This window comes from Carassius auratus, chromosome 26, assembly GCF_003368295.1.
Source record: "Carassius auratus strain Wakin chromosome 26, ASM336829v1, whole genome shotgun sequence".
Lineage (NCBI taxonomy): Eukaryota > Metazoa > Chordata > Actinopteri > Cypriniformes > Cyprinidae > Carassius > Carassius auratus.
Window position 1 is genome coordinate 5,841,085 of NC_039268.1, and position 10,373 is coordinate 5,851,457.

The 10,373-nt window shown below is 36.4% G+C and overlaps 1 protein-coding gene across 1 annotated transcript; it reads left to right on the top strand.

The window, feature by feature from the left end:
* Nucleotides 1–1,470: 1,470 nt before the first annotated feature.
* LOC113044159 (vacuolar protein sorting-associated protein 37A-like) lies at nucleotides 1,471–8,716 on the top strand. Its single transcript, XM_026203832.1, has 12 exons — nucleotides 1,471–1,905; nucleotides 2,639–2,713; nucleotides 2,814–2,931; nucleotides 3,673–3,770; nucleotides 3,879–4,089; nucleotides 6,120–6,190; nucleotides 6,360–6,487; nucleotides 6,714–6,772; nucleotides 6,931–6,999; nucleotides 7,579–7,722; nucleotides 8,015–8,113; nucleotides 8,210–8,716. Exons 1-11 carry the CDS (start codon nucleotides 1,796–1,798, stop codon nucleotides 8,093–8,095), a joined length of 1,164 nt encoding a protein of 387 aa, XP_026059617.1. The 5' UTR covers nucleotides 1,471–1,795; the 3' UTR covers nucleotides 8,096–8,113; nucleotides 8,210–8,716.
* The last annotated feature ends 1,657 nt before the right edge of the window (nucleotides 8,717–10,373 follow it).

Sequence of the window (10,373 nt, forward strand, 5' to 3'; positions counted from 1 at the left end):
GCATTACAAATTAGAGGTGGGCAGATCGATACTAATATCGATAATATCGATACCAACGTTGGTATCGGTATTGATCGATACCAACGGGAAAATATCGATACTTAAGTTTCAGTTTCTCTCTTTTTGCGACCTGGCCGTGTTTGTCAAAATGCTGCTACTGTCACAGAGCAGAGCAAGCTCTCAAGAGTGCTGCTCGTGCTCGATACTGCTCTCCGCCCCCTCTCCTGTGTTGTACCGTCACGTGACTCACCACTAGCGCTACCACCAGCAGTCAGGCGCGCGCACCGCTCAGCCGCGCATTTCTAACAGCAGTCAGTCAGAGGCGGAGAGAAAGAGGAGCGTTGTATGGCTGTATTTTCAGGCCGATCTACCCTTTTTGTGTTAGCTGTGAAAGGGGTACTAGTTTCTATATTTAAACTACACATAGATTTGCACCAGACTTAATTATTATTTATTATTTTATCAATAGCTGATTCTCCAAGAGCAGTGGATATTACAAGGCGTCTATCAGAAATGATTGTGAAGGACCTGCAGCCTCTTTCCATAGTGGAAGATGTCGGCTTCAGGAATTTTGTACAAGGAGAATTTGTTTTACATTGTGAAGTAAAACTTTGTGACTTTGTTTAAGAAAAAAAAATCCTGAAAAGAAGTGCACAGAGGAGAAACATTTTTTTTTATTAACATGCTACTTGAAAAGAGAATTTGTTTTTACATTTTTTTTTTATATTTGTGAAGTAATCATTTTGTTACTTTGTTTATTTAAATAAAACAGAAGTAACCAAAAGTTGTTTCTGAACAAAAGCTTTTGTAGTACTGATAAATAACCCAAAATGCAAATCACAAAAACAAATTAAAAGTCATGAAAATTCATTTAGATTTAGGTTGAAGACGCTTCCACCTTAATTATTAAAAAGTATTGGTATTGGTATCGGTATCGGCGATACTGGCCCTGTATTTACTTGGTATCGGATCGATACCAAATCTAGCGGTATCGCACACCTCTATTACAAATTAGAGCTCTATTACATAAAAACCTATTTATTTAAAATGAAAATCTATTAGTATCAATTCTGACACAAGGCATCTCAAAGATGGCAACTCTCAAGTGATGAGAAACAACATTTTTTTGATACAGTAGCATTCGATCGTCTCAAACGCTTCTATACATCTAATAAGCATAGTGACTATTGTCACTTGTATATAGTGATCACAATTTCTCTAATCCAATTAGTTATTGCTCAAATGCGTTTGATGAAGCATGGTAACTGGTAAGCATAGTTTTTCAGACTGTTTGAAGCATGTCGTTCTGCTGCCGTTCTTGTGTACTATGTAGAATGAACTGAAATGTAAAGTTTTCTGATTCTTTTATTGTGTAACAAATTAACTGTAATCAACCGGCCGTACTTGTTTTTGGCTTTTACTATGGTTTTTAGGCCCGTGTCCCTTTAAACTCCTCCCTGCTGTGAGTGATGACGCGAGCAGCTCTGAACAGCTGACGTCACGCGCACACGGTTGTTTTCTTGCGAGCCTGTGTACTTCAGACAACAGCTTAATCTCTCATAGTGTTACTACAACTCCACACAGATAATTTTTTGGCAGCCATTTAAGCGTTTCATTTAGGTTTATTGTTCATTAATTTAAACGTCTGTTAGGTCGCTACTACACTAAATAGTGTCGTAGCTAATGCTAATGGTGGCGTTGGGTATTTCTCGGATTTCTGTTTCATTTCATCAGGCCTCTTCAAACTGACATCGCCGAGAGATTCCAGCGTTAGTTGTCGTTTTGGCAGTCGAGGATGAACTGGATTTTCCCCCTGTCCAAGGGCTCTGGATCGATCCCTCCTCTGAACAGCTTACAGAAACAAAGACAGAGACAGATCGAGTCTCTCAAAGCCGCTCACTCCAAGTAAGTCTCATTGCATGGCTGTGTCCCAAACCTAGAGAGCTGAATACCTAGACATCGTTCAGGTATTCGGGATAGCAACAGAGATCGCGCTAAGATATAGGACAGCCAAAATGAATATAGCATCACGATTTCAGCATTGAGAACACGTGCTCGGTGGTCTGATCAGTGAAATGAATCATCTGAATACCCGGTGGTCTGTGTTGTTGTTGTCCGTCCGTGCGTGCGCGCTCGTGCTTGTGTTCTGGATGTGCTGCCCATGTTTCAGATTAAAGTATTAGCTCTTCATAGTTTACTCCAGATCCCTTCTTACTATACAGGATAGGTCTTAAATTAGTGGCATGATACACATAGTATGATTATCATTATATATATATATATATATATATATATATATATATATATATATATATATATATATTAAAACAGATAGAGCCATTTTGTTCCCGCTCGGGTTTAACTTCCCTAATTCTGACAAAGTTACATTATACTAGTCATTAAGAGCACACGTTTTTTGACCTACTTACGCAATGATGAGTTCAACAAAATCTGACGCTGGCAATCTAGTTAACTGTGCCAAGATACCAAAATATAATGACAGCTTCTTGACCTGTTTACCAAAACACTCAATTGTGATTGGCGTTGTGGAGGCCCTAAACATATGCTTTTAACCTTGTTTATTATTATAAAAATAAAAGTTTCATTATTTGTCTGTGACTTCATAATGTCTCCATAGTCTTGCAGAAATTCAGAAGGATGTAGAGTACAGACTTCCTTTTACTGTCAACAATTCGACTATTACTGTCAATATGTAAGTATAAAAAACTGTAGTATTTCTATGCATTTATATGAGTACATTTGCATGGTTTTAAGTGTGATTTAATATCATTTGACTTTGCTGTCATTCACAGCTTGCTCCCACCACAGTTCCCCCAGGAGAAACCAGTGGTCAGCGTGTTTCCACCAGTAGGTCATCATTTAGTAGACGGCAACAATGGAACAATGGTTACCAGCCCACTCATAACTAATGTAAGTTTTTGGTAATTTTATATTACTTTTAAGAAACTGGTCTTTAAAGCCAACATGATATTAAAATTATTGTTACTCCATTTCATAAACGTTTCTCTTGGTCTTTTTGTGCATGATTCATAAATTCACATTGTACAAAATAAAAATGTTTGTCTTCATAATCTTTGATCAAAGTCTAATAATGTCACCTTAGCCAGTGTTTCCCTATGTAGGGTCAACTTAAAACATATGTGGTTTGAGTTCAAATATGGTTCATATTTTTTTATATATTGTTTCTAATAGTCTAAAATGATCATCTGATCAGAACCAGCTGATAATTATATCTTTTGATCATATATATGGCATCTCAACTTGCCGATCACACAAAAACCGATCACATTTTTATAACGTAAGACATGAACCTTCTCACACCGTGAATATCCTACAAATATAAGAAAGATAATTTTATTTCTTATAAAGTAATTCAATATAAAATATGCAGCTATTATACGTTTTATAAATGAGTAATAAAAATATAAATACATTAATAATAATTCAACAAAGTATGAGTAATTTAATTCAACAAATTTCATTACACCTTGCCAAGTAATTTAAAGCCGCTTTCATGGAATCAAGTCACATGCTGGCTTGAGTTGACCTGAAAATGCATAGCTTTCTAAAAAAGTTTTACAGAACAATACAGAAACAAGTTCTACAATCTCAACCGTTATACTTCTCTTTCGTTTTTCCTTCCCGCTCAAGTTTGGAATGCATTCAGATTTAGGAAAAGTAATTCAGAGTCTGCTAGATGAGTTTTGGCAAAGTCCTCCTGCCTTGATGTCAGGTTCCGCCTTTCCTTAGTGAGTACTTTTCACCATTTTACCAGGATTCATATCTAAGTTAAATCGTGTCTAATAAGTAAGATGTCTAATTTGAGTTTTTGTTGTTATCTTCGTCTTGTGACTCAGTATGTACAAACCATCGGGGATGCCTCCTTACCCAACTCAGAGCTTCCATTTTGGTCCTGCCTTCCCACCACAGGATGGTCAGCGTCCTGTCGGCCCTGCCCCTGGGCCACATGGAGGGGTGGAGCCTCAACATGCCCCTCCACGACCAGCAGCACCAGCGTATGGACTCATCACAGACCTTCCTCTTCCTGTACCGACTGCTGACTCACAGGTACCTAACAGGCATTCAGCCAATTGGTTGATTAAGATTACTGCTTTTGTATTTTAACACCGCCATAGACCATTTTGAGATAACAATCTAACGCAACGTTTCTAACACATTTCCAGTTTTACCTTTTTAATGTCCTATTACTTTTGAGTAACCAAAAAGTTCCACATTTTGATAAAAACTTCTGACAGCCGTGTCAACGTTAGTTTTGACTGGATCACCACTTGGTATTGTTTTGAATAGTCTGACGACAAGCAGGAAATGTTAAAGGGTTAGTTCACCCAGATAGCAAAATTATGTCATTAATAACTTACCCTCATTTTGTTTCAAACCTGTAAGACATCCGTTTATCTTCGGAACACAGTTTAAGATATTTTAGATTTAGTCCGAGAGCTCTCACTCCCTCCACTAAAGCTGTGTGTATGGTATACTGTCTATGTCCAGAAAGGTAAGAAACACATCATCAAAGTAGTCCATGTGACATCAGAGGGCATCGAAAATACATTTTGGTCCAAAAATAGCAAAAACGACGACTTTATTCAGCATTGTCTTCTCTTCCGTGTCTGTCCGTGTCTTCCAGCAGTCTGGATATCCGGTTCGCTAACGAATCATTCAGTTCACCAAATCGAACTGAACCGTTTTAAACGGTTCGCGTTTCTAATACACATTAATCCACAAATGACTTAAGCTGTTAACTTTTTTAATGTGGCTAACACTCCCTCTGAGTTCAAACAAACCAATATCCCGGAGTAATTAATGTACTCAAACAGTACATTGACTGAACTACTGTGAAGAGAGAACTGAAGATGAACACTGAGCCAAGCCAGATAATGAACGAAAGATTGACTCGTTCTCGAGTCAAGAAACATTTCTGTCGGACGCATCCGAATCGAGAACCGAGGAGCTGATGATATTGCGCATGTGTTGTGTGATTCAGCGTGAAGCAAACCGACACACAGAGCGTCTGAACTGAACTGATTCTTTCGGTGATTGATTCTGAACTGATTCTGTGCTAGTGTTATGAGCCCAGGTAAACCGAAGGCTTGAATCAAGGGCAATCATCGCAAATGACGCCATTACGTCAAGCGCAAAAGAACTGTTTAACCGTTTTCTTCAACCGGTTTATTGAATCGAACTGTCAGAAAGAACTGCTGGGGATCCGAAAACCGATGCAGCCACATGACCCGTGAACTAGTCTGTCTATTGTTCGGTATCTGGCTCGGCTCGGTGTTCATCTTCAGTTCTCTCTTCACAGCAGTTCAGTCAGTGTACTGTTTGAGTGCATGCATAACTCCAGGATATTGGTTTGTTTGAACTCAGAGGGAGTGTCAGCCACATTAAAAAAAGTTAACAGCTTAAGTCATTTGTGGATTAATGCGTATTAGAGATGCAAACCATTTAAAACGATTCAGATCGATTTGGTGAACTGAATGATTCTTTCGCGAACCGGATATCCAGACTGCTTTGTTTTGAACTCTCTCTCACAACAGACATGGAAGAGAAGACAATGCTGAATAAAGTTGCAGTTTTTGCTATTTTTGGACCAAAAATATCAAATAATGTGATACAAAGTCTAAATAATGAGATAAAAAGTTTGAGGTGTGACAATTATGAGAAAAAACAAACAAAACAAAAAACACCAACTGTGACTTCTCACATGTATTACTTTTATCTCATATTTTGAATTATGATTATGACAATATAAAGCAATCAGACTAAGAGGTTACAGTATTCACACTGTCAGTAAAGGCAGTGTTGTGCTTGCAAAAGACTGTGTTGTTGATTAATATGATATAGTGCTTTTATGTGCATCAAAACTGAGTTCAGTGTACTGTGCCTTATGAAAGCCTTATTTATAAAAAAAAGAAAAAAGAAGACGAAGCTACAATTAAGATAAAATATTGTAAACAATTAAGTTATTATGAAATAAAATTAGTTGATAAAGTCATAATTATGACAAAAAAAAAATGAACACCCATAATTCAAGCCACAATAACCCGTAAATGCTCACTTTTGATGTTCTTCTTATGCAGTCAGGACTCAATGGACACATATACAGGATGCCTGAAATCCCAGATACATTTCCAGAACTGTCTGAGATGAGGTATGATGCTTCATGGCATTGCTTTTTTTTAATGTTTTAGGTATAATACTAAAACATCCCTTTTACTTTTGTCTGTCCATGCAAATTATGTCTTATTTGAACATATGAATTTGATAATCGTCACATTCTCTCATCTTTCTGGTGGGTTTGTCTGTTTGTAATCTCCTAGTAATTCTCAGCTGAAGGACATGAGTGATCAAGATGACATGCTGTTGGAGTTCTTCATGTGTCTGCCTCAGCTCAAACAAGTAACCTCTGACAAAGAGGAACTGGTCAACAACATTGTGGAGATGGCCAGTGAGTTTTCTGAGTGCACTGTAGTTTGAGCTTGTCTCTAATCTAAATTTTAGTCCAAAGTGGTTTCAGTGGGATTTGTGTTGGAAATAAGCAATACACCGATTATTTGAATCATCAAGCTAGTCCTTTAAACCTATAGACCCATACCTGTAACATAGTTCAACATAGATCAGATCCGTTTTTTTTTTGGTTTATAAATAATAGAAGTAATATGTCTTAATTGCAGAAAAGAACCTACAACTCGAGCCTCAACTGGAGAACAAGAGACAAGAGATGTTGTGTAAGGTATGTACTTTCACAAATACTGGAACAAACACTTGGGTCTAAGAGCCTGTACATTTTCACAAGTTGTCTCAGACTTTTGGACCCCACTGTACATTGCGATCTTCTCAGTATTTTTCTTTTTGAGAATGTTAACAATGAGAATGTTTTGTTTTCTGTAGTACGAACAGTTAACCCAGATGAAGTCTGCATTTGAAACCAAAATGCAAAGGCAACATGAGCTGAGTGAGGTAAAACACGCGTGAAAATGATTTATTATTCACATCTGATTGTGACAAGAACTTTTTTTAATCCAGTTGCATTTGGCTCAGGTTAATTGTTGAATGGACTGGACTAGTCAAAACATGATTGTATTTATTTAATCAGAAATAAAGAAAAATAGTAATATTTTGAAATATTAGCATATTTTAAGATTTGGTTTTATTCTTGTAATTGCTGAGGTGCATTTACTCTAGTCTTTAACGGTGCTTAATTCAGTTGTTACCCGATTATTAGTAGATCATTTATAAATGTCTTTGCTTTCACTTTTGATCAATTTAATTGTGTCCTTTACAAATAGAAATATAAACGTTTTCCTCTATTTTCATTATAATATATATATATTTTTTTTACATTCTCTAAAATTTTGATAGTTTCCACAACAATATAAACCTGCACAACTGGTTTCACCATTTGTTAATAGTAAGAAGTATTCAGCATTTTAATTTAATTTAATTTAATAAAGAATCATGCAACACTGAAGAATGAAGTAATGGCTGTTTTTTTTTTTTTTTTTTTTTTAAATGTTCACTTTGATTTTCATTTGCCAGAGCTGCAGTCTGAGTGCAATTCAGGCCAGATTAAAGGTAGCAGCCCATCAGGCCGAAGAGGAGTCGGAGGAGACAGCAGAGAACTTCCTGGAAGGAAAGACAGAGATTGACGACTTCTTAGCCAGCTTCATGGAAAAGAGAACGGTATTAAAGCAATATTCCATATAAAAGAATAAACAAATGTTTAAACGCAGATGTATGGTACACATTTCTCTGTTGGGAATCCTTAGATTCATACATTTCGCAAGACTAGTGTGATGTCCATAAGTCTTTTATGTTCTGCCACAACTTCCTGTTACAGCAAGTACGGTAGTCTGCACAGGAACACAGCTATGCTTGTCGCGCCAGTTCATTAGGTCTTATCATATGGTGTGATATGAAATAGGCGTGCACTTCCTGAAAGATGACATGATGATGGTTTAACCTTCTTTTTCAGCTTTGCCATTGCAGAAGAGCCAAAGAGGAAAAGCTCCAGCAATGCGTGAACACACATGGACAGTTTCCTACCACACATTAGATTGAATGTCCCAGAAAGGTCATTTTCTTCAGACTGATTTACTAATGTAAGAAAGTGTTTTTAACTCCCATGTTGATTAAACACATTAAATGCTTTTTTTTTTTTCTCTCACAGGTTTGGGATCAATCTACCAGCAGAAGAGTGGGCTTGGGACGAGCAGCACATCTTGTGGCCTACAGCCTTGATTGGACAAACCTAGATACATATATGAAAAAGAGATTTTAGCATCATCATCTACTGAAATCAAAGTGATTTTTGCACAGAATTTTCAAAAGTATTGCGCGATCCCTGGTTGAGAAAGACCAGATGTGAGTACGTCTGGATGTGCCCAGTCTGGCTGTGACCCAAAGGCTGTAATCAGAGGAAAGCAAACTCTTCTTAATAGTGTTCAGAAACGGGCCGAGTTCGAAGCTTATTAGTTCAGTTTTGAGTTTATGTGACAAATGGGCTTGGGCCTTGTATGCACTTGAAAATGAGTTTTGAAAAATGAAAAATGTTAATGCTGCCGACAAAAACAAACTGTATTTAATAATGTTGAAAAAAGCCTTTATCATAATTAGACACTGTATTATATGTTTATTTAATTTGATAGGTTAATAAAACGTTTAGAATAATCCCTGCTATGGTTTAAGTGTGGTTTTGCGTTTTCAATAGCATTAATACCATAAGACACCAGAGGTATATGCACAATACATCGGTACCATATCAGTTGAGTTATTTATTTTATGATGGTCAGTAGTACTGAACATTTAATTGAGTTAATTTTCCCTACTTTTAAATTCAGATTATGTCTTCCAAAGCAACTTTATAAACACTTATTTAATAATGTTGTTCATATTCAAATCTGAAAACAAATATCAATTTCTCATACTCTAATTTATGTTGTAATGCCTCATGCTAACTCATCTGTAGCATTTAACAATTGTGCGGTGTTAAGAGCAACGCAACTACCACATTCAAGGCCCGGAAAGGTAGTAAGGACATTAAAATAGTCCGTGTGACATTAGTGAGTCAACTATAATTTTATAAAGCTACAAGAATACTTTTTGTGCGCAAAGAAAACTAAAATAATTACTTTAGTCAACAATTTATTTTCTTTGTCAGTTTTCAAAGCATGTTCATGAGAGTACTACAACACTGTGAGCAGTCAATTCCAATAAAAGCAAATATAAAAAACCTATGCTAAACAAGTTGACCATATTATATACAATATTTAGTTATTATATATACATTTTTCAGAGGCTCGTCATTTTCTGATCAGGAACACCACAAGTGTAACAAGGTGTGGGGAAATTTTTCTAGGAAGCTTCTATGCCGTTTGAGCAAAGTAAGTTTTAGTCCAATTCAATAAAGGAACATTAACATTTTTAGAAAATGGAAAATCCTCTGTGTCAAAATGCCTGGGACACAACAAAAGGGTTCAAATTAATTATTTTTGTGTTTATTTTTAATATATTTGGACAAAAAAAAATTATTCAATTTTAAATTTGCCCATTTATCAGTTATCAGAGGTAGGGATGGGCATGATTAATCGACGATCGATAATTGATCGTTAAGATTTTCCTCGATCATGTTAATTTGTTATCGATTAATCTAAAGCATTTTTTTAATCTAATGCAGGTTGCGTTGCGTAGTGCGAGTCTTCAAGCAAATAAATGAATTTCACTGTGTGGCAGCAATTAAATATTTTACCACCATGGGGCATTTGTCAATGACACCCTACTCGGTTATCTGTGATCTTCCGTTTTGATTTCAAAGAATAATCATGAAGATGTCACGGCGAAGTGTGGCGTGGGACCATTTTGATTTAAAAAGCGAACTAGTTAACTGCAAACATTGCGATGCCGTGTTTAAGTACAACACGGCCACGACTCAAATGATGTACCTATGCATCCCGGCAAATTTTCATGAGGCTTTAACCCTTTCGAGTCGATTAACGCATATATGCGTTTTGAGTCATTTTCTCCTGATAACCCCTGATAAATTACACACTCAGTTTTTATCGTACAGATAAGAGCAATACATCAATCGAATCTGTAAAGGGTCTAGTTTTTTTTGGATACAGACATAATAACAAAAAACCTTTGTGCACTTATAAAATAAAGATAACAAACAAGGTGCGCTGTCTACAGTCTTTGTCTCCGCTGATCGTCATGTACAAACATTTCATTAAAATGAACCGTAACTCCGTGAATACTCAACGAAGAGACATGAGAGAGATATCTATAGAAAGCCTGGAATGTCTACTTTTAAACTAAACAAGTGCTGTCGAAAACAA

Excerpts from the sequence above, each read along its gene's own strand:
- LOC113044159 (XM_026203832.1), top strand. The coding sequence starts at position 1,796 with ATGAACTGGATTTTCCCCCTGTCCAAGGGCTCTGGATCGATCCCTCCT. Across the intron at positions 3,771-3,878 it reads TCAGGTTCCGCCTTTCCTTA|TATGTACAAACCATCGGGGA; the intron begins GTGAGTACTTTT and ends CTTGTGACTCAG. Across the intron at positions 6,191-6,359 it reads CCAGAACTGTCTGAGATGAG|TAATTCTCAGCTGAAGGACA; the intron begins GTATGATGCTTC and ends GTAATCTCCTAG.